This window comes from Trichomonas vaginalis, chromosome IV, assembly GCF_026262505.1.
Source record: "Trichomonas vaginalis G3 chromosome IV, whole genome shotgun sequence".
NCBI lineage: Eukaryota > Parabasalia > Trichomonadida > Trichomonadidae > Trichomonas > Trichomonas vaginalis.
In genome coordinates this window covers 4,281,680-4,306,070 of record NC_067206.1, presented here as the reverse complement: position 1 = coordinate 4,306,070, position 24,391 = coordinate 4,281,680, and the positions used below count along the sequence as shown (strand labels likewise).

Sequence of the window (24,391 nt, the reverse complement as noted above, 5' to 3'; positions counted from 1 at the left end):
TATCTGTTCTTACATACAAAATAAAAAAAATATTTTATAAAAAATTAGCGTTATTTCCTGACTTTCACAAAAGACCAAAAATAAACGCTTTACATGTATTTTTCAGCAACTTCGTCAAATAATTTTATAGCTTTATCTATCTCATCTACTTCAAACGTTTCTTTACCTTTCGTGGGAGCACCATAAATTTTCTCAAACTTTTCAAGTAGTTCTGTTTCAGCAGCTCTCATATCGTTAACGAACACAACCTTAACTCTATTGACTATACTGTCATATCTTTGAGTTATATTATATGTTCTTCCTATCTTATATCTCTTTGTATTGAAGTCCTTCGGTTTCTGAACGATGTAAAGTAAGCCTTCACTGCAACGTTCCGTATCGAATGAACCATATGTTATGAAGTTATATCCAACAACTGGGTCTAACCATAACAAAACTATTGGTATAAGACTTTTGTCGATGAGATATGCTGCAGTTCCATAGAATCTTACCGATATCATAAGCTCAGGATTTCTTGTCAAAATTTTCTGACTAGAAGCAGTTCTAACCCAGTCGTGGGATGTTTTCTTTCCAGATGGAGATATAATGTCTGACAAAGAATATTTGTTGTATTTCTTTGAGTATCTTACGTTTAAATCACCTATTCTAACCACTTTGGTGTCATTGTCTATCTTTTTAACTGTTTCAAACTCAATGTTTAACATTTACTGTTCTTACATACAAAATAAAAAAATATTTTTTTAAAAAACTAACTTTATTTTTTCTATCTTGTATAAAAGATATGATTTCAGGGATTTTTTTTACGAAGTGCAAAAGTTCTCTTCGTCAAAAAATAACAGTTATATAATGAAATTTGGTCATTTTTTCACGATTTTCATGAGTTTTGGCGAGTAAGATTTTTTTACTACTCGCATTTTTTTACGATTTTCGTATGGAATCTCGTTCCGCGGTTTTCCTCGGGTCGCAATTTTTCACGATTTCAGGGATTTTAGGCGACCAGGGTTTTTTCCCTACTCGCCGTTTTTTACGATTTTCATGAGTTTTAGGCGAGTAAGATTTTCTATCTTGTATAAAAGATATGATTTCAGGGATTTTTTTTACGAAGTGCAAAAGTTCTCTTCGTCAAAAAATAACAGTTATATAATGAAATTTGGTCATTTTTTCACGATTTCAGGGATTTTTTTGACGAAGTGTCAAAGTTCACTTGGTAAAAAAATAACAGTTATATAATGAAATTTGGTCATTTTTTCACGATTTCAGGGTAGATGGTTTTTAGGTGTCACCAGGTCCCTCGGTCCCTCGGTCCCTCGGTCAACTAACATCTTTTTGAAAATAGTGACAACATGACATTTTGACAACAACACAGGAAATAGACTTCTTCGTATATGTTTTGTCAAAACTTCATCGTCAATGAGCGTAAATCAGACAAAAATATATTTTAGGTGAAGAGGTGCGATCTCACCTGTTTTTTCACCTGTTTTTTCACCTCTTGAATTTTGTATAAAAGATATGATTTCAGGGATTTTTTTGACGAAGTGTCAAAGTTCTCTTCGTAAAAAAATAACAGTTATATAATGAAATTTGGTCATTTTACTCGGCAAAAATATATTTTAGGTGAAGAGGTGAGATCTCACCTGTTTTCTCACCTCTTTTCTCACCTCTTTTTTCACAAGCGTTTTACATGAATTGTACGATGTATATTTGAAATTCTAAACAATTTTGTGGCTTCTATTTCTTCTGTCAGTATGTCAAAAGTTTTCACAATATTGAATGTATCTTTATATTTCTTCTTGACATCTGAAAGAAGGAAATCTTCTGCTGTTGGATAGTTTTTGTTCAGAAATTCTAATATGTCCATTTTATCTTCTGCTGGCTTTTCTGCTTCTTTCTTTAAGTCTGCATAGTCGTTTCGCATACGTTCTATCTCTTTGACGGAGTAGTTATATCTCCTTATTGCTGCTTTACATTTAGAACATTGTGGGTTCATTTTAGCATTGTACATTGAAATTTGACCTGCAAGTACAACTATAGCGTCAATGGTTTTCTTTAACTCAAAAGTTGCGGGTTTTATTTGTTCATTCCATATTTTACATCTTTTATCTTTATCTCTTATCTGCCATACACATTCAGCAACTAACGAAACAAAGTTGTCGTAGGTCTTAAATTCTTCAGATTTATATATGTCAGAGATGTTCTTATATACCATGTCGCAGTCTTTGTCCATAACCTTATGGTTGCAATGAAATCCAAGAAACTCATAGTTAACCTTACGTATGAACTTCTTTATTTCTACTGAGTCGGTTGGTCTGACTTCAATTTCATCGAATTCAGGAATAGTGAGCTTTTGTTGTTGTATTTCAGGAAGTTTAGGTAGATGGTCGATGAGGTCCTGCATTTCATAAAGATATTCTTCATTTGTTTCATCTTTTGCAGTGCAATCTAAATCTCCTTGGAGAAGTTCCTGCTTTATCTTCTGGATTTCTGTTTCGAAAGTATATGAAGAAGGAATGAAGCTTTTCATCTCTACTAACATAGATGTTGGGTTCATGACTAAAGAGTTTGGTGCTGTTGTTGCTAACATGTTCTTACAATAAAAATAAAAAATATTTTTTTAAAAAAACTAACTTTATTTTTTATGTTTTTTGTGAAAGTGTCAAAATTCATGAATTTTGGTTGAAAAATACGGTGGAGCCAAAAGTGGCTCGACCTCAAAACAAGCATTTTGTGAAGAATATACCAACCGCCAGAAAACAGCGGGTTGCTTTTTATACAAAATTCAACGGGTGAAAGAATACGAAGATGAAGTCTTGACAAAACATTTACGAAGAAGTCTTGACAAAACATTTACGAAGAAGTCATGACAAAACATGTACGATGAAGTCTTGACAAAACATATACGATGAAGAAGTCTTGACAAAACATTTACGATGAAGAAGTCATGAAAATTCAACGGGTGAAAAAACAGGTGAAAAAGGAGGTGAGATCGCACCTCTTCACCTAAACTTCACATTCAATACTTTTTCAGCACTTTTCCGTAGTTGTATATGAAAGACAATTCGAGATAAAAGTCATAGTACAATGGTATTATATGCTGCACACCATTTGTTGTGAACCAAACTTGAAAGTCAGAGAAACTGTTACTAGGTGGTTCGTAGAATTTAGAAGCAAAGTCATAAACGTCCTTACCAATACATAGAAAACTATTGTTGCTTGAACTGAAACTTGCATGACACATAACATTTTGAGGGTCGAACACGTTTCTATAAACTGTCAAATCTGCTGGTGGATGTATAAATTGAAATGGACCATCTGGTGGTAATGGTTCGTTCTGGTTTAGTAACCGAAGAAATTGTGCCCAAGAACGTTTGTCTACTTTCCAAAATAAAAACTCTGTATCTCTTGGAGGGTTAATTTCAATCTTTTGAAATGAAACGGTGGAGTTCATCTTGTCATATTCTAGTTTCAGATAGTATGTTCCATTTAGTAAAGAGTCGTATTTTTCTTGAAATTCCCAATAGTATTTGTTCATTTGAGTTTGAAAGTCATTTAGAGTTTTCTCAAGACTTTCGTCTGAACGAACTGTAAAGATCCTCATTTCATCAAATTTGTCTATTAGACCATCAGAACCTTTATACTGCCCATGAAAATATACTGCGAACATAAACGCGTTAGTTCTATTTGAAAACAAACTCTTCTAAATCCTATTGCCTTTGCATCTGAAGGACTTTGAAGCCAACGAATTGGATAGTCAAACCTGTAAGCTCGGGATGAAATTTCCTCATCTGAAATAATCCTACCAGCATTTGTAAAGATATAGTCTAACGGTTTTGTATCTGCTACTTTTGTTCTTTGTTTTTCAACCTGAAGCATTTAATATATGTAAAAATATATGGTTTTAAAAAACGTTTTTACTTCATGCAATATTTTATTTCTCATCTAACAAACATGTTGTCTGACTGCTTGAGGGTTAGGTTGGTACCATTCGAACTTGACACTTGCAATTCCTTCAATTGCATTCAAAATGTCTGAGTCGGAGTCAACCATTTGTTCTCTCTTTGTAGTCTTGAAAGCGTCAAGAAGTTTTGCGGCTGTTTGTTCATTGCCATGTGCATAGTAAATGTGACCATCCAAATCTGTTATGGTCAATCTGAGATTGTGTCCTTTCTTATTTCCGTCTTGAATTGCAGCAAGTACTCCATGAAGCCTTCTTTGTTCTTTCCTTCGTCAAAGTTTACTGTAAAGGTTCGACCGGATGTAATTTGACTTCTAAACTTCACGGTACTTCTCATATGCATATCTTGTTCTTTCCATGGGAGCATGTGTGTCTTCACCTTTTCCTTTTTTCCTTCTCAAAGGATGCAATTGTTCGTCATGTTTCCAGTAGAATCTGGCAAAGCCGTCGTGTCCTTCAACTTGAGGTTCACTAACATCGAAAGGCATGTCCATAAGACGTTCTTCTTCTAACCTCTCTAGTCTGTTTGGATAATTTGCACGTGCTGTTTCCAAATCCATTTCGTAGCGAAGACCAGACAATTTGTCATAGACTTTTATGGGTCTTCCCTTCCTATATTTAAACTTCTTCGAAACTCTCCAACCATAACTTTGCAACTCTGCTTTTATTCTAGCAGATTTTCTATCCATTCTATATGGGGCATTTTTATAAAAATAAAAAAATATTTTTTTTCTCTTTACTTTACATAACCGCCTGCTGCCATAAGTCTTTGACGCCAACCCATACCAGCTAATGAAGGTTGACTTGGTTTAGTTTGGAAACTAAACTTTGGTTTTGGTTTATCTTCAGTTTTTGGTTTTTCTTCTTCTATCGGTTTTTCGTCACTTTTCGGTTCCTCTGACTTTACTTCACTTGCAGGAACAGTTGTGTCGTCAACATCTTCATAAATATCATATGCCATTTGTTTTTGTTTTCCTTTCAACTTTTTGTGTTTGTTGTAAAGTTTAGAATATTTTGACTCTAAGTCAATGAGATGTTCTATAATGAACTGTTGGTCAGTGAAGTAAACTTTTCCATCTGTTGTCTCGAAAGCTCCTTCAGACTTCAATATTTTATTTGTGAGAGTCTGTTTCTTTTTTGAGATACTAGCCGTTCCATTTTTATGAAAAGTGACTTTGTAGTTAGGGTTTGTATTTCCAGACCTGGCACTTTCTATTATTGAATTTTTCTCTTCATCTGTAAGTTCTTTGACAGGTTTTTGACAATGGTTCTGAACTTTTTGTTTGTGGTGTCAAATCTACCGTTTCAACTTCTTCGGCATTTCATCTCAGTAAAAATTTTTAGTTGGTTTGTTTTTCAACTGGTTGTTGTTGTTTTTAAGTCGGTCTAAAACTTCCTGAGGTATAGGAAGAACTTGACAAACCGTTGTGTAACTGCTGGAAGCCGACAAATCCATCTTGAACCCATTTGTCTCAATGCTGTATTGTTCATTTCATCTCAATAAAAAACTTTACATTCCCCACGTTTGAGGCGGTTGAGGTTGGTTATTGTTTACCCATTGTTGTGCATGGTTATATCCTCTGTTAAAGAATCTTTCACCTTGGTCCATATAGTGTCCTGCTTGGTTATAGTAGTCATTTGCTTTGTTATAATAGTTTCCTGCTTGTCTTCCTACATTGTCCATCCATCCTTGAACTTTTCCTCTTGTTTCAGGATTTGGAATAAGATTTGTTGCATCTCGTGCTACATCCCAACCTTTCTGTACAGTTTGTATAATAGGTTGTGCTTTCTCTTTAAGTATACCTAATGTACTCAAAATCTTCCTTCCAACTCCAAATACACCTCTGGCTATTGTTCCCACTGCGGGTAAAAATCTAGATGCAACTCCTGCTAACGCGCCAAATAAACCCATTTCTTATGGGTTAAAAAATGACGAATCCGAACAAGGACCCCTATGTTTCTAAAGCGACAAAGAAAGCACTCATGGTAAAAATCTTTAGTTCAACACCAAATGCTTGGTTTATGGATATCTTGGAAAACATTCCGAGGTATAGAGAAGATGGACCACCATACTGGCTAATATTTGTCGGTCAAAACACAAGATACTGTGAAGCCATACCATTACAGTCCAAAAATATTTTAGATATCTTAGCAGCTTTGACAATATTTGTTGACAAATACCATCCAACAAAACTAACATCTGACTGTGAAAGTTCTTTCAAATCAGACGATATTAAAAACTATCTGCGTTCAAAAAATGTAAACCAATATTTCATTGTCGACCAAAACCATTCTGCTCTTGGTGTCATTGACGGATGTATAAAAATGTTAAGAGACTTAAACCAACCACAAGGTGGTGAAGCAAATGAAATGTCATATGACGACAAATATAGACACTTCTCCATGGCAAAGATGAGACAAGTTTTAAATATTTACAATAGCCGTAAACAAAAAGGTTTGGGAAACCATTCCCCCGAAGAAATGAAAAACAACCCTGACTTAGAGAAAGACTATATATTTAATAATTTAGTCAAAAGAGACAAACAAGAAAGAATGCCGGGCTTCAAACTTCAGAAAGGTGACAAAGTAAAAATAGAAATACCTAAACGCGACCCATATGAAAATACTATTGACTATGACAACAATGGGAACTCGACAGGTACTCACATTCGTGTTCGTAAAAATAGAAGAAAGTATACAAGAGAATATTATGAAGTTTTAGGCAAACATGGCAAAATGTACAGACTGCAAGCAGAAGATAAAACTACTATTGCCAGACCTCGTTTCAAACTTGTCAAAGTTCAAGGTGGTATACTTTCAAAGACAGTTCCTAACAAATATAAGACAACTCCTGACGAATATGCTAAAGAAGTTGAAAATGACGACTAAGCAATTCTATACCATGCGTAAACTGTCATGTAAGGTGGCATGTATTCTTTACTTTGTCCCGTTGTTTGTGTATATCCTGAAACGAAATGTGTATGGTTTCCTTCTCCCTGAGTGTCACTCCAGTAACAATTTATGGCAAACTTAACGTCGTCTTTAACATCATATCCTTTACCTTTTGTCATTCCTGACCAATCCCAATATCTATGCTTATGCCAACCTGCTTGAGATGTACTTAAATCTATGTAGTGACTGTGTGCAGGTAAATTTTCACCTGAAATCGTTTTACTTCCACCTGTTTCCTTTGAAGAGTTTGCACAATACAAAAACCTGTCGACTATTTGTTCCCATGCACCAACACCAAACATTACTTGAGGACCTCTTGCTTCCATAGATGTATAAATAGAACCTACTGGGTTCATTAAATCAAACATATGAGACATTACAGGATTGTCTCTTTTGAACTTAAAATATAGTGCAACTATTTCAGGTTTCTTCTGGTTTGTGTCAGAATATTTTTTATAATATAATCTTATGTTTTCAGGGTAGGTAAAATCTTGACTATAATATTTATTTCTGTCATCTTCATAATAGTATACTATTCTCGTTTTTTCTATTGCATTATATCTTTTATATCTATAAAAATCTAAATATAATGTTAGCTTTTGTTCATCTACATGTGGTGTTCTGTTGTCATCTCCATAGTCATAATAGTATGGTGCTGGAGCTGGGTCAGGCAATGTCATATCTGTCATTTCATAAACTCGGAAATATTTCTTTTGTTCGTCTCCATATAAGTTTAAGTAGCAGTTGTTGTCTAATGGAACTTTAACTTGTGTACCATCGTTCTTTTTATAGCTTACATACATTTCATTGTTATTTTTCGGAATGAGTTTATACCGTATACCATTTTTTAAGGAATGTACAAACTGCCATCTAAAATATTTGTTTTCTTCATTGACAGAAAAGTCACCAACAATAGTTTCAATATTTTTTGTTCCAACTAAACTTTGGTATATTTCATTGACATATGTTTTATCTGCTTTTGTCTCTAATGTTTCTTGTAAGTTTGTTATATTTGCAATGGTATGTGTATGGTTCTTGTCTGCTTTCTTCTCTAACTCATCGTTAACATATGTTTTATCCGCTTTAAGGTCTAAACATCCTGAAACCCATCCTGTATCGGCTTTACTTTTTAAAATCTTCGATGTCCATTCATGGTACCAGTCAACCCTTTCTTTCATTTCGTTATCTTTTTCATCCACATATTCCTTATCTGCTTTCTTCTCTAACTTACTAGCCACACATGCTAACTCATCGTTAACATATGTTTTATCTGCTTTCTTTTCAAGGCTAACGTTTAAGTCTGTTATTTCAGATATAGAATGTGTATGTCCAACGGCACTTTTACTGTTTAAGGTTTCTTGTAAGTCTGTTATTTCAGATATAGAATGTATATGAGTCTTTTTAGAATATTCGTTTTCAGCTCTTGTCACTTCACTTGACATTTTATTGTCAACATATGTTTTGTCTGCTAGTTCAGGATGAGTATGTTCTTTTGTTGCATAAGCTTTGTCAGCTCTTTCTTCTTCTTTTGCTATTGCATCGTCTACATATGTTTTGTCTGCTTTGTTGTCAACATCTGCTTTCAAAAGAAGTTCATTTATAGGTTTCTCGTTTAAAGTTCCTTTTGTTGGATTTATACAGACAGTATGGTTCTTATTGTCTTGAAATAGAAACTCATCTGTCATTGGGTTTAATGTCAGTTTTAAGTTTCCTTCTTTCAATGACTCAGATATCTTAGAATAGTTTGAAAAGTTTGTTGTGTTCTTATTTAGAGCTTGTATAATGAGTTGTCGGTTGTGTTGTATTTCTCTCATAGACGCTGTTTCATTTGACATTTTTATTCTAGATAAAATATGCTTTCAATAGAAAAAGAAAATTCAAGAGTTGCTACAACTAAACCATTAGATGAACTTTTTACGAATGTCGGTCAAAAGTTTGAGACAGAGACCGTAAAGCATGAAGGCTATCGTTTTGACTACCCGTTAAGATGGTTAAGAGACCCATCTGTCACAAAAGCTATTGGCTTTCGTAGAATGAAGTTTGTGTCTGTAGAAGATAAAAGTTTTCCATTTATTGTAAGGTTTCATATAGATTATATATCTGAAGGGAAACGAAAAATGTGGGAAGAAATTGAGCTAATACAAGTTGACCTTTCATCTTCTCTACAGACTGCGTTAAAAAATATAGAAGATAAAATAAATTCATGTTATGCAAAATATGCTGATGAATATGCAAATACCGAGAGCACACTTTATGTGAGAATTGTATATGACAAACAAAATTCACAAGTGTCATTTCAAATCTACGAAGACAATCCAAAGAAAGACGAACAAATATATACAGAATTCACTGCAATGTCATGGTATTATTTGCAAAGAATGTTAAATCAGAAAGTCGAACTTCCTTTAGCAAATATCTACAGTCGATATGCAAGAGATGAACCATATTTATTTAAAGATGTTTTCGACCCAGCTGCTATTATTGTTCATGCTTCATTTTCTGGTGCACAAAACTCTTTTTATGCTTGGCAAATGACTTTTACGAAAAACCTACAAAGCTATATGAACCACCAAGTGGAAGTATTTCAGACTTTCAAGTATGGTTTACAACAGATGGAAGAAAGAGAATAATTCCATTATACCATGCGTTTTACTTAGAACTTAGTTTCATATACAACTACTATCGAACGGTAAAAATATAATTTTTTAATACGGTTGAGGTGTTGGATTTGGTTGTCAACTAGACTGTGGTGCAGGTTCAGGCTGTTGTATAACAGGGGCTTGCTCTTCTGGTTCAGGGTCTTTAGGTATAATACCAACGAACTGACCTACTCTTTTACCAATATTTTTGACTCCGTTCCAAATTCCTCTTCCTACGGTTTTTATTCCATTCCATATACCTCTTCCAACATTTCGAAAGAAGTTTCCAATACTACTGAAGAAACCCATTTACTATATGTAAAAATCTAATGTCCGCCTAGTCTCTTACGTTTCCTGTTGAGTTCCATAGCATTCTTTAACTGGAGCTCATACATTCTGTTTCTCCTCTGGTAGAAAACATATTCTGGGTCAACTCCTGTGTTCGCGTCATCTGCATAAAGTTGTTTATATCCCACTTCAGGGTTTGTATAAAACTCTTTCCATCTCATATTTGCATACCATGGTGGCAAACCTAACGCAGCGTCATTTGACATGGCAGTTTGCATTTGTACATCTGTTGGCACTTGACCATAGTTTGCCATTGCAGTTTGTATTCTAACTTCATTTGGAATATTCTCTGGGTTTGGTTGTCCAGGTTGCTGTGCATTTGCTAAGTTCTGTGCGTCCATTTAATATTAGATAAAAATATCTCTTACGAGTACATATGCTGAACATTTGCAGGCATTGGTTCATCTTCATATTCTCTGTACTTTTCTGCCACGTCAAATAAATAAATGACACAATGGAAAAAACCTAAAACAAGTAGTCCTATTTCAAACCACATTTACTTACTAGTAAAATTTCTTTGTTATGACACTTTCTCCGGTTTATAGGACCTCTCTCATATTCTATCTTGTCATATCTAAACTCATAGTCATGTATGTCCTCTAACCATCTCATAACGGTTTCTAAACCACTTTTATCGGATGTAAAGTAAAAGCATGGATGGTTATGTATAACGTCTAAAGTTTCTAAAGAGTCTCTCAAAGTCCAGTCTACTTGGTATTGAAAATCCCATGTGTTATAGAACGGCGGGTCCACTATAAAGAAAACATTTTCCTTGTCTTTATATTTTTCATACAACTCTGTCCAATGACATCTCACAAACTCTATACCCTCAATATATTTTTCTATGTCCTCTTTGAAAACATTTGTATAGTTAAGATATAAAACTTTTGACATAAGTGTTTCAATGTCATGAACTCTTATAGAACCACTATATAATAGTCTAGCAGATATACTATCCCAGTCTATATATTCTGCTTTTTTCAAAACCTCTCTCACAATATTTTTGTTATCTAATGGTATACGTTCCATCTTACCTATAGGTATCTTTTCTTTTAACTCTTTCAATATATTGTTTGTGTCTGGAATATGTTTGAGACGGTCCATATAGTTGTCGAAGTCATTGCATATAATCTTTGAGTCTGGGAATATTGTATGGCACAAATGGGATATATAGAAACTTCCACCGAACAAATCTACAAATGTTAGACCATTCGGTAGTTTCTTAAGTTCTCTCAATATAATATCTTTACATCTACTCTTATTTCCAAAGAACGGTAACGGTGGTTTTGTAAAATTCATTTATATATAATAATAAAAATGTTTTTACCCGAAAAGTGACAGAAAAGTGACAAAACATGAAAACATATATAATTTGTGAAAAGCGACACATTATATAATGTTTTCGACCCAGAAGAAGGCTTCTCAAAGTATACTTCCTTGGAACGCCTGTAACTTTTCCTGTAGCGACGATAGACCCTTACTTGTCCGGACAAAGTTATACTAAACATCTTCAGGGCTAGAAGGGGCGCAGCCCCTGGAAGCCCCTCATACCTGACCTGAATTGAGTGATAAAGGCTAGATAAAGAGCGAACCAGAGGTTGTTGTTATCTGATTCTCAATATTTTTAATAAATTTCTTTTTGAAAAACTTGAGAACTTATAAGGAAATGCACTATAAAATAAGTATAAAATAAATATTTACGATGATGAATGTTTGTTTTTGAATTAAAAAAATTCAATGAAAAAGTATTCAATTTTAATTGATTCTCTCATCTTTGAAATTTGCGCAGTTTTTCTCCTAAGTCTCAAGTTAAGCTTCTTATGATCTATTCTATCTATACCTCAGGCTAGAAATGGTGAAGGCACACTTCTTGTAGTATTTTCAATTTTAAACCTCTTTTAAATTGAATATAATTCAATTTTTGAGGTAGCTCATTGAAAACATGAAAGTTGAAAGGAGAGAAACATTCAATTTGGTTAGATACTAAAATTATAAGTAGATTGATATTTAAGCTAAATTTTTTAATAAATTTTTGTTCTCTGATTTTTTTTAAGTTTTAAAACAATATTTCTTAATTATGCCATATTATACGCAGTATTTGTTTTCATAACAGATGATAGTAAACTTCTGAATTGTATGTAAAAGTTTGATAAAGAATGAGAAAGTTCGGAAATGTATTTATCTACATCTATACAAATATTTTACCTCAATAATTTTGAATGTCTCGAATTTACATTATGACTCAAAATTATTTTGAGACCACAATTCAATTGAAAACTTAATGTAAATTTGACTAATTTTATATGTCATTAAATACAGTTTCTCAAAGTTCTTTCAATTTTTTTTTCATTTTGGTCATGAAAATTTTCATTTTGGCCGGAAACAGATATCATGATAGATTTTTTAAAAGCATTCGATCATTATCTCTCCCGCGCAAATATTCTACTGATGTGTCTGTTATTATATCTCTATATAATAACAATGAAATGCCCTGATACAAATTTAGATGGCCTATTTTGTTTTCCTTATCAGCCAAACATTACCGGAATGGAATGGTGGTATAAGTTTCCATACCTTCAAACGTATACAATCGTGACACGTGAGCCAGATAGCAGCTTAAATTTTACAAAAATCACAAAAATGCCTTTTTTATATAAACAATTCATTCCTGTAAACTTTACGACACAATCTATCGTTCACATAACACTAATGGAAAATGTTTTTTGTCAAAGAAACATGCTTATAAAAAATGATACTGTTATTCGTTTACATTCTTATGAGACTAATAATCATATTTTTCCAATCCAAGAAACCTGCAAGGTAGTTGACGAATTAGTATATTGTGTTCACTTTTGGCGGCAGTATGGCCATAACATTCATGATTTCTTGTGTGCTATGATGTTTGTTCCACAAGAAATTAAGGACAAAGGAATATTAGTTCTTAATCCAAATTATTTTGCTGAAATTACACTTGATATAGCTCATTATTTAGGCCTTAAAATAAATTATCTCTATACGAACCCTACAGATCAAGTTTTCGCTAAAAAGATATGGATTATTAATACATTAGAACAATCTCATGGATTGACAAGCGGTGGCCTCCAGCGTATCAGAGCGATGTATATGAAAAAGAAGAATATAAGAGGATCAAACCAGAGAGATATGTTGTAGCCAATAGAATTGTTGGATCTAATAGATTTATAGATAATGCAGACGAGCTTGTGAGGGTGCTCAATATAAGAACTAAGCTCGAACAAGGAGCCAGATGGATTAGAGATGATAAATTTTGTGATATTCCTATTATGGAAATCGTTAAATATTGGATGTCTTTGAAAGTTCTTGTTTCAATTCAAGAGTCTAATGTTTATAATGGAATATTCATGCATGAAAAAACAGGAATGGTATTGTTATTTTCTGATATGATTGATTTACCAAATATGCAGTTATGCACACACCTTCATGTGTTTATGATTGATGTAATTCATTCAGGCAGACATTTTAATAGTGGCTGGCCTCAACCAACGAATTACACAGATATGGTTAATTACACACAGAGAGTTGTCGATGCTGTATGTAATGGTGCATGGACAAGCCTTGAAGGTTTAACAGATTTTCTCCAACCTTCATATCCGGTTACTAATATAACATATTTTATATTAAATTATACTAGAGTTTGGTATTGAGTGAAATATAAAACTATTCGTACTACCTCAAAGCAGTAAATGTTCACTGCCTCAATACCATTTCCACGCCAATTCAAAAAAAAAAAAAAACGCTTAATGAATCTCACTTTTGGTGTAAATTATACAAGGTAAGATGGGAGCTACTTTTTTTGCGCCATTGGGGGCGCCCGAACCACTGGTAGCTCCCAATGGGGAGAAGACGATAGTAAAAAATATAATTTTTCATAAAAATTTTTTTTTTTTTGATTATTTTTGGATTTTTTTGAATAGTTTATGACGTCTTTCATCTAATTTTATATGAGGGATTATGAAAAGTATTAAATATGCTGTCTAAATGTTCATTAAAAACGACTTTTTAAAATATTCGATGAGAATTCTTTTCCCGATCACATGCTCCCATCTCCCAGTGGGAGGGGGCTTGTAAACTATTTAAATTTCAATGTAAACCATTCAATTTCCTCACCCATCTCCCACCTGGGAGGGGGAATATACAAGGGGAGAACCAAGTTCTAGTGATTGGAGTGCGCCAGAGGGATTCTAATTGAGGAGCGCCAACTCGGGAAAATCATTTCCACTGCCCCGAGTTGGCACTTTTTTTCTGTTATAGATAGACCTATAATGCCTATGGTGAAATATCAGTACTACCACTAGGCATTAACATATATCAAGATTGAATCCAACTTGATGTTGCATAAGATTGCATAATCTCATATTCTTACAATTTTTGGAATAATTATAGTATTCAATTGTATGTTTCCTATATATGAATATTTGATACTTATTCTAGTCAGATATCAAAAGTGTAAGATATTTTATATTATATAATTTGGTCAAGTTTGGAATTTGAATGTAATATTAAGGATATGAATTTGGTATACTATATACTATGTGCGCTGAAGCAGAATATAGAAATAGGATAGGATTTTGAGAATTTATTTAAAATTATTAAACCTAAAGTTCAGTGATATAATGATAGATCACTTTATATACTAGTGTATATATGAGTGATAGTAGTAAAATGGCGTAATAATTTGTATATAAGAAAAATTTTATTTAATTTTCAAAACCAAAGGAGTAGAAGCATGTGTATGGTTTATCCATCTCATGCATATCGTAAGTTCGTATATTTTATATGTGCACTTCTGTATTTTGAGATTCGGCATATCTTATAAAACAAAAGTTTTAAGATATGTATCGTAATGTAATTTATTGAGGGGGACTTTCGTATTTCAATAAAGAAAAGGTCTGCTTTCCATATCTTTTGAATGGAAGTTTCAAAAAGTTTTGAGACTCCCACTCAAAAGATAAGGAAAACAGACCTTTCCTTGAAGGTCTTTCGTAGAATGAACGATAAAGTATATTATCTTTTGTTTTTGAGTCTGGTCATATTTATGATTCGAAGGCCAGACTCAAAAACAAAAGATAATATACTTTTGTGTGATCGTATTTGTAAATTTGCGATTTACATTGTTTAAAACTTGTTTTTTCAGGTAACGTCAAAATTCATCGACGTTACCTGAAAAAACAAGTTTTAAACAATGTAAATATCGAATGGCAGCCACATATAAATATGTGGCTGCCATTATTTTGAATTTTAGCGCATTTCTGAGGATGTTGAAATGTGGCCGCCTATCTCTATTAGATAGGCGGCCACTGTAATATAATTTTATGTTTAACGGCCCTATTTGAGTTTGTTCATAAACTCAAATAGGGCCGGGAGTGGGTTGATGATGAGATAGGAAGACCCACTCCATTTTACGTTTAAAAAAGTGACAAATATAAGTAAAAAATTATATAAATGATATTTGACTCCAGATTACCAAAAAGCCGAGAAGGGGCCCTGACCTTGAGAAAGGACCCTTTCCCGGTCTTTCGGGCGAACTTTGTTTCGAATTGCGACAATTGCAAAATGCAAAGATGGTGCCGGGAGGAGCGCCCAGACCGGTCAGAAGCGCTCCTTCCGGCACCAGAAAGACTAGAAGGGGGCCCTGACCTTGAGAAAGGACCCCCTTCCAGGTCTTTCTGCCGCAATCACAAACTATTTCTCTCCATATTCACTATCTGTCTAATATTTTCATCCAAACATAATGAACCCTCTTGCCATACAACATGAACCTCTCCCCCACCAAAATCACCACTTTTGATACAAATTCTTTATCATCTTTGTTATCTTCTCACTTCCTACCACTCATCACATTACCATACATTCCCACTCATATCACATATTAATCTACATATCTTTATATGTCTCAAAAACAAATATGTGAATTAGATAGTTTATTGAATTACAACTTCTTGTAAGCTTTCTAATAAAACGCACTATAGCCATATTTGTGTGCCATTATACTATATGCGCTGATAGATATTAAGTCCAAATTCCAAAATATGAGAAAGGATATAAGTTATATACTATGTGCAAAAATCTGTTTTTGGCTAAGAGTCAGAGGGGTATTGAGTGAATGTATAGGCTATATGATGGCGCTATAAATAATGAAAAAGAGCTCATATTGATCAAAAAAACTCAAATTACCCATTTTGGTACTTCCAAATTTGGGTAAGTCACTTTTTTAATTTCCAAATTTGGGGGCACTCTACTCTACTCATTCATAAATTCACCAATAATATATCGTGACACAATTTTTATATTCATATTTCGATATTTGAATTAGTTATATAAGATGTCATACTATAAGTTGTGAGATATTCATATGTCACATATATAATATTGTTATATGAAGGCTATATAATATGCGCATAAGAATATTTGATCTAAATATTGACTTTTGATAAATTTATAATGTGAATAACTTGGGTCCAAAAATATTTTCCATTCATTGCTACACGTTTAGATGCGCACATATATAGCGCATCTGCCCCTAAAAGATCAGGTCTGAATATCAACCTTTGCCACTGCATACTGTTCAAAAGGACGATCGTGGTATGGGAAAAATTCACCTCACATGGTATCGTCTCATTTTTAACATTAAAACTTACAAAAATCTAATATTCGCGGAAAAGTTTTGCCCTCAGAAAATTTTTAATTAAATTGTTGCTATAATATTGATTAATGCAATGCATTAGCACAGTTTTTAATTTTAAAACTGGGAAATTCTAATATTCGCGAAAAAGTTTTGCCCTCAGAAAATTTTAACTGCATTTTTTATATAAAATTCTATATAAGGGTTTCGTTTTGCTAAAATTATCACTTTTATAGCATATTTGTTTTTGGATGTTTTGCGAAACCAAAAAAAAACTATGATGTACAATGTGTGTGTAAAGAAAATACTTTATTTACTAGTTAAAAAATCATTTGGTATTGATCAAGTTTTTTTTTCTGGATAAGATATTATATGGATAATTGGATAGAAAATACAATTATATAATCTTGTACCTGGTTTAATTAAGCTAATTGTCATCAGAAACTTGTAATTTTTATGAATTTCAGATTTTCTTTTCATTACTGCTTTTCTTAATAGGTCAGGTTCTTATTTACGTTATAAAGTATGATATTTACAAATATCAAGTTATCATGTTTTTTGAGAAATTATGAGAAACAAACAAAAATGAAAAAGATAGGAATAGCAATGAATAGTGATGCGGGTATAGAAAATGTAAGAGATATGAATGCAAAGCAATCAGTATTTAGGATATTGACCATAGATTTCGAAAAAAAAATGCTGCATATTGAGCGAAAACTATGATTATATTATAAGGCTGTCATTTAAAGCATAATGAAACTATTCCCTTTTCATTTTAATCGAATAAGATAGTAAAGATTTTTGAATTAGCTAGAAACTGATGAGATGTTTTCACAAATCAGATTTTTAATCTCTATAATGCATAATTCACTCAATATCTCAATTTTGATATTGCGAGATATTTTTGCTATCGGTTTCGCAATTTTGACACAATAGCAAGAGGGTTCTATAAGCATTATTATCAACGTAGAATCTGAATATCATATCAGAAAATGTCGCAAATCTGACATTTACCCGACCAAATAGCAAAAATAATTGAATACTTTTCGCAAAAACCTTAAAAATCGATCAAAATATGAAATATAGATATTAAAGAGATTTTTTATATAATATTCAGGTCAGGTATGTGGGGCTTCCAGGCACTTCGTGCCCTCTAGCCCTGAAGATGTTTAGTATAACTTTGTCCGGACAAGTAAGGGTCTATCGTCGCTACAGGAAAAGTTACAGGCGTTCCAAGGAAGTATACTTTGAGAAGCCTTCTTCTGGGTCGAAAACATTATATAATGTGTCGCTTTTCACAAATTATATATGTTTTCATGTTTTGTCACTTTTCTGTCACTTTTCGGGTAAAAACATTTTTATTATTATATATAAATGAATTTTACAAAACCACCGTTACCGTTCTTTGGAAATAAGAGTAGATGTAAAGATATTATATTGAGAGAACTTAAGAAACTACCGAATGGTCTAACATTTGTAGATTTGTTCGGTGGAAGTTTCTATATATCCCATTTGTGCCATACAATATTCCCAGACTCAAAGATTATATGCAATGACTTCGACAACTATATGGACCGTCTCAAACATATTCCAGACACAAACAATATATTGAAAGAGTTAAAAGAAAAGATACCTATAGGTAAGATGGAACGTATACCATTAGATAACAAAAATATTGTGAGAGAGGTTTTGAAAAAAGCAGAATATATAGACTGGGATAGTATATCTGCTAGACTATTATATAGTGGTTCTATAAGAGTTCATGACATTGAAACACTTATGTCAAAAGTTTTATATCTTAACTATACAAATGTTTTCAAAGAGGACATAGAAAAATATATTGAGGGTATAGAGTTTGTGAGATGTCATTGGACAGAGTTGTATGAAAAATATAAAGACAAGGAAAATGTTTTCTTTATAGTGGACCCGCCGTTCTATAACACATGGGATTTTCAATACCAAGTAGACTGGACTTTGAGAGACTCTTTAGAAACTTTAGACGTTATACATAACCATCCATGCTTTTACTTTACATCCGATAAAAGTGGTTTAGAAACCGTTATGAGATGGTTAGAGGACATACATGACTATGAGTTTAGATATGACAAGATAGAATATGAGAGAGGTCCTATAAACCGGAGAAAGTGTCATAACAAAGAAATTTTACTAGTAAGTAAATGTGGTTTGAAATAGGACTACTTGTTTTAGGTTTTTTCCATTGTGTCATTTATTTATTTGACGTGGCAGAAAGTACAGAGAATATGAAGATGAACCAATGCCTGCAAATGTTCAGCATATGTACTCGTAAGAGATATTTTTATCTAATATTAAATGGACGCACAGAACTTAGCAAATGCACAGCAACCTGGACAACCAAACCCAGAGAATATTCCAAATGAAGTTAGAATACAAACTGCAATGGCAAACTATGGTCAAGTGCCAACAGATGTACAAATGCAAACTGCCATGTCAAATGACGCTGCGTTAGGTTTGCCACCATGGTATGCAAATATGAGATGGAAAGAGTTTTATACAAACCCTGAAGTGGGATATAAACAACTTTATGCAGATGACGCGAACACAGGAGTTGACCCAGAATATGTTTTCTACCAGAGGAGAAACAGAATGTATGAGCTCCAGTTAAAGAATGCTATGGAACTCAACAGGAAACGTAAGAGACTAGGCGGACATTAGATTTTTACATATAGTAAATGGGTTTCTTCAGTAGTATTGGAAACTTCTTTCGAAATGTTGGAAGAGGTATATGGAATGGAATAAAACCGTAGGAAGAGGAATTTGGAACGGAGTCAAAAATATTGGTAAAAGAGTAGGTCAGTTCGTTGGTATTATACCTAAAGACCCTGAACCAGAAGAGCAAGCCCCTGTTATACAACAGCCTGAACCTGCACCACAGTCTAGTTGACAACCAAATCCAACACCTCAACCGTATTAAAAAAATTATATTTTTACCGTTCGATAGTAGTTGTATATGAAACTAAGTTCTAAGTAAAACGCATGGTATAATGGAATTATTCTCTTTCTTCCATCTGTAGTAAACCATACTTGAAAGTCTGAAATACTTCCACTTGGTGGTTCATATAGCTTTGTAGGTTTTTCGTAAAGTCATTTGCCAAGCATAAAAAAGAGTTTTGTGCACCAGAAAATGAAGCATGAACAATAATAGCAGCTGGGTCGAAAACATCTTTAAATAAATATGGTTCATCTCTTGCATATCGACTGTAGATATTTGCTAAAGGAAGTTCGACTTTCTGATTTAACTTCTTTGCAAATAATACCATGACATTGCAGTGAATTCTGTATATATTTGTTCGTCTTTCTTTGGATTGTCTTCGTAGATTTGAAATGACACTTGTGAATTTTGTTTGTCATATACAATTCTCACATAAAGTGTGCTCTCGGTATTTGCATATTCATCAGCATATTTTGCATAACATGAATTTATTTTATCTTCTATATTTTTTTAACGCAGTCTGTAGAGAAGATGAAAGGTCAACTTGTATTAGCTCAATTTCTTCCCACATTTTTCGTTTCCCTTCAGATATATAATCTATATGAAACCTTACAATAAATGGAAAACTTTTATCTTCTACAGACACAAACTTCATTCTACGAAAGCCAATAGCTTTTGTGACAGATGGGTCTCTTAACCATCTTAACGGGTAGTCAAAACGATAGCCTTCATGCTTTACGGTCTCTGTCTCAAACTTTTGACCGACATTTCGTAAAAAGTTTCATCTAATGGTTTAGTTGTAGCAACTCTTGAATTTTCTTTTTCTATTGAAAGCCATATTTTATCTAGAATAAAAATGTCAAAATGAAACAGCGTCTATGAGAGAAATACAACACAACCGACAACTCATTATACAAGCTCTAAATAAGAACACAACAACTTTTCAAACTATTCTAAGATATCTGAGTCATTGAAAGAAGGAAACTTAAAACTGACATTAAACCCAATGACAGATGAGTTTCTATTTCAAGACAATAAAACCATACTGTCTGTATAAATCCAACAAAAGGAACTTTAAACGAGAAACCTATAAATGAACTTCTTTTGAAAGCAGATGTTGACAACAAAGCAGACAAAACATATGTAGACGATGCAATAGCAAAAGAAGAAGAAAGAGCTGACAAAGCTTATGCAACAAAAGAACATACTCATCCTGAACTAGCAGACAAAACATATGTTGACAATAAAATGTCAAGTGAAGTGACAAGAGCTGAAAACGAATATTCTAAAAAGACTCATATACATTCTATATCTGAAATAACAGACTTACAAGAAACCTTAAACAGTAAAAGTGCCGTTGGACATACACATTCTATATCTGAAATAACAGACTTAAACGTTAGCCTTGAAAAGAAAGCAGATAAAACATATGTTAACGATGAGTTAGCATGTGTGGCTAGTAAGTTAGAGAAGAAAGCAGATAAGGAATATGTGGATGAAAAGATAACGAAATGAAAGAAAGGGTTGACTGGTACCATGAATGGACATCGAAGATTTTAAAAAGTAAAGCCGATACAGGATGGGTTTCAGGATGTTTAGACCTTAAAGCGGATAAAACATATGTTAACGATGAGTTAGAGAAGAAGCAGACAAGAACCATACACATACCATTGCAAATATAACAAACTTACAAGAAACATTAGAGACAAAAGCAGATAAAACATATGTCAATGAAATATACCAAAGTTTAGTTGGAACAAAAAATATTGAAACTATTGTTGGTGACTTTTCTGTCAATGAAGAAAACAAATATTTTAGATGGCAGTTTGTACATTCCTTAAAAAATGGTATACGGTATAAACTCATTCCGAAAATAACAATGAAATGTATGTAAGCTATAAAAAAGAACGATGGTACACAAGTTAAAGTTCCATTAGACAACAACTGCTACTTAAACTTATATGGAGACGAACAAAAGAAATATTTCCGAGTTTATGAAATGACAGATATGACATTGCCTGACCCAGCTCCAGCACCATACTATTATGACTATGGAGATGACAACAGAACACCACATGTAGATGAACAAAAGCTAACATTATATTTTAGATTTTTATAGATATAAAAGATATAATGCAATAGAAAAAACGAGAATAGTATACTATTATGAAGATGACAGAAATAAATATTATAGTCAAGATTTTACCTACCCTGAAAACATAAGATTATATTATAAAAAATATTCTGACACAAACCAGAAGAAACCTGAAATAGTTGCACTATATTTTAAGTTCAAAAGAGACAATCCTGTAATGTCTCATATGTTTGATTTAATGAACCCAGTAGGTTCTATTTATACATCTATGGAAGCAAGAGGTCCTCAAGTAATGTTTGGTGTTGGTGCATGGGAACAAATAGTCGACAGGTTTTTTGTATTGTGCAAACTCTTCAAAGGAAACAGGTGGAAGTAAAACGATTTCAGGTGAAAATTTACCTGCACACAGTCACTACATAGATTTAAGTACATCTCAAGCAGGTTGGCATAAGCATAGATATTGGGATTGGTCAGGAATGAAAAAGGTAAAGGATATGATGTTAAAGACGACGTTAAGTTTGCCATAAATTGTTACTGGAGTGACACTCAGGGAGAAGGAAACCATACACATTTCGTTTCAGGATATACACAAACAACGGGACAAAGTAAAGAATACATGCCACCTTACATGACAGTTTACGCATGGTATAGAATTGCTTAGTCGTCATTTTCAACTTCTTTAGCATATTCGTCAGGAGTTTGTCTTATATTTGTTTAGGACTGTCTTTGAAAGTATACCACCTTGAACTTTGACAAGTTTGAAACGAGGTCTGGCAATAGTAGTTTTATCTTCTGCTTGCAGTGTGTACATTTTGCCATGTTTGCCTAAAACTTCATAATATTCTCTTGTATACTTTCTTCTATTTTTACGAACACGAATGTGAGTACCTGTCGGGTTCCCATTGTTGTCATAGTCAATAGTATTTTCATATGGGTCGCGTTTAGTATTTCTATTTTTTACTTTGTCACCTTTCTGAAGTTTGAAGCCCGGCATTCTTTCTTGTTTGTCTCTTTTGACTAAATTATTAAATATATAGTCTTTCTCTATGTCAGGGTTGTTTTTTCATTTCTTCGGGGAGTGGTTTCCCAAACCTTTTTGTTTACGGTTATTGTAAATATTTAAACTTGTCTCATCTTTGCCATGGAGAAGTGTCTATATTTGTCGTCATTATGACATTTCATTTGCTTCACCATTGTGGTTGGTTTAAGTCTCTTAACATTTTTATACAACCGTCAATGACACAAGAGCAGAATGGTTTTGGTCGACAATGAAATATTGGTTTACATTTTTTGAACGCAGATAGTTTTTTACATCGTCTGATTTGAAAGAACTTTCACAGTCAGATGTTAGTTTTGTTGGATGGTATTTGTCAACGAATATTGTCAAAGCTGCTAAGATATCTAAAATATTTTTGGACTGTAATGGTATGGCTTCACAGTATCTTGTGTTTTTGACCGACAAATATTAGCCAGTATGGAGGTCCATCTGTTCTAACTCTCGGAATGTTTTCCAAGATATCCATAAACCAAGCATTTGGTGTTGAACTAAAGATTTTTACCATGAGTGCTTTCTTTGTCGCTTTAGAAACATAGGGGTCCTTGTTTGGATTCGTCTTTTTTAACCCATAAGAAATGGGTTTATTTGGCGCATTAGCAGGAGTTGCATCCAGATTTTTGCCCGCAGTGGGAACAATAGCCAGAGGTGTATTTGGAGTTGGAAGGAGATTTTGAGTACATTAGTATACTTAAAGAGAAAGCAAACCTATTATACAAACTGTACAGAAAGGTTGGGATGTAGCACGAGATGCAACAAATCTTATTCCAAATCCTGAAACAAGAGGAAAAGTTCAAGGATGGATGGACAATGTAGGAAGACAAGCAGGAAACTATTATAACAAAGCAAATGACTACTATAACCAAGCAGGACACTATATGGACCAAGGTGAAAGATTCTTTAACAGAGGATATAACCATGCACAACAGTGGGTAAACAATAACCAACCTCAACGCCTCAAACGTGGGGAATGTAAAGTTTTTTACTGAGATGAAATGAACAATACAGCATTGAGACAAATGGGTTCAAGATGGATTTGTCGGCTTCCAGCAGTTACACAACGTGTTTTGTCAAGTTCTTCTTATACCTCAGGAAGTTTTAGACCGACTTAAAAAACAACAACAACCAGTTGAAAACAAACCAAACTAAAAATTTTTTACTGAGATGAAATGACCGAAGAAGTTGAAACGGTAGATTTGACACCACAAACAAAAAGTTCAGAACCATTGTCAAAACCTGTCAAAGAACTTACAGATGAAGAGAAAAATTCAATAATAGAAAGTGCCAGGTCTGGAAATACAAACCCTAACTACAAAGTCACTTTTCATAAAATGGAACGGCTAGTATCTCAAAAAAGAAACAGACTCTCACAAATAAAATATTGAAGTCTGAAGGAGCTTTTCGAGAAACAGATGGAAAAGTTTACTTCACTGACCAACAGTTCATTATAGAACATCTCATTGACTTAGAGTCAAAATATTCTAAACTTTACAACAAACACAAAAAGTTGAAAGGAAAACAAAAACAAATGGCATATGATATTTATGAAGATGTTGACGACACAACTGTTCCTGCAAGTGAGGTAAAGTCAGCGGAACCGAAAAAGTGACGAAAAACCGATAGAAGAAGAAAAAAACCAAAAACTGAAGATAAAACCAAAACCAAAGTTTAGTTTCCAAACTAAACCAAGTCAACCTTCATTAGCTAGTATGGGTTGGC

General features: G+C 33.3%; 8 protein-coding genes and 1 pseudogene across 9 annotated transcripts, besides 2 other annotated features; 3 read left to right on the top strand and 6 right to left on the bottom strand.

The window, feature by feature from the left end:
* Positions 1-7,935: part of a mobile genetic element that runs on past the window's edge.
* On the bottom strand, positions 90-704 carry TVAGG3_0027640 (organellar and viral DNA polymerase type B; the record flags this gene model as incomplete). The annotated part of the gene is made up of 1 exon (XM_051220335.1): positions 90-704. One exon carries the CDS (start codon positions 702-704, stop codon positions 90-92), a length of 615 nt encoding a protein of 204 aa, XP_051105321.1.
* Positions 1,667-2,581, bottom strand: TVAGG3_0027630 (organellar and viral DNA polymerase type B; the record flags this gene model as incomplete). The annotated part of the gene is made up of 1 exon (XM_051220334.1): positions 1,667-2,581. The coding sequence occupies one exon, from the start codon at positions 2,579-2,581 to the stop codon at positions 1,667-1,669; it is 915 nt and encodes a 304-aa protein (XP_051105320.1).
* Positions 3,011-3,661, bottom strand: TVAGG3_0027620 (uncharacterized protein; the record flags this gene model as incomplete). Its single annotated transcript, XM_051220333.1, has 1 exon — positions 3,011-3,661. One exon carries the CDS (start codon positions 3,659-3,661, stop codon positions 3,011-3,013), a length of 651 nt encoding a protein of 216 aa, XP_051105319.1.
* On the bottom strand, positions 4,689-4,913 carry TVAGG3_0027610 (phage tail repeat-like family; the record flags this gene model as incomplete). The annotated part of the gene is made up of 1 exon (XM_051220332.1): positions 4,689-4,913. The coding sequence occupies one exon, from the start codon at positions 4,911-4,913 to the stop codon at positions 4,689-4,691; it is 225 nt and encodes a 74-aa protein (XP_051105318.1).
* On the bottom strand, positions 5,463-5,864 carry TVAGG3_0027600 (uncharacterized protein; the record flags this gene model as incomplete). Its single annotated transcript, XM_051220331.1, has 1 exon — positions 5,463-5,864. One exon carries the CDS (start codon positions 5,862-5,864, stop codon positions 5,463-5,465), a length of 402 nt encoding a protein of 133 aa, XP_051105317.1.
* Positions 6,551-6,841, top strand: TVAGG3_0027590 (annotated as a pseudogene). Its single transcript has one exon. A coding segment is annotated over exon 1 (291 nt).
* Positions 7,936-9,869: 1,934 nt separating the features above from the next.
* Positions 9,870-10,232, bottom strand: TVAGG3_0027570 (uncharacterized protein; the record flags this gene model as incomplete). Its single annotated transcript, XM_051220330.1, has 1 exon — positions 9,870-10,232. One exon carries the CDS (start codon positions 10,230-10,232, stop codon positions 9,870-9,872), a length of 363 nt encoding a protein of 120 aa, XP_051105316.1.
* Positions 10,233-12,090: 1,858 nt separating this feature from the next.
* Positions 12,091-13,775, top strand: TVAGG3_0027560 (protein of unknown function, DUF563 family; the record flags this gene model as incomplete). Its single annotated transcript, XM_001289767.1, has 1 exon — positions 13,194-13,574. The coding sequence occupies one exon, from the start codon at positions 13,194-13,196 to the stop codon at positions 13,572-13,574; it is 381 nt and encodes a 126-aa protein (XP_001289768.1).
* Positions 13,776-18,883: 5,108 nt separating this feature from the next.
* TVAGG3_0027550 (uncharacterized protein) lies at positions 18,884-19,246 on the top strand (the record flags this gene model as incomplete). The annotated part of the gene is made up of 1 exon (XM_051220329.1): positions 18,884-19,246. The coding sequence occupies one exon, from the start codon at positions 18,884-18,886 to the stop codon at positions 19,244-19,246; it is 363 nt and encodes a 120-aa protein (XP_051105315.1).
* A 2,586-nt stretch (positions 19,247-21,832) lies between these two features.
* Positions 21,833-24,391: part of a mobile genetic element that runs on past the window's edge.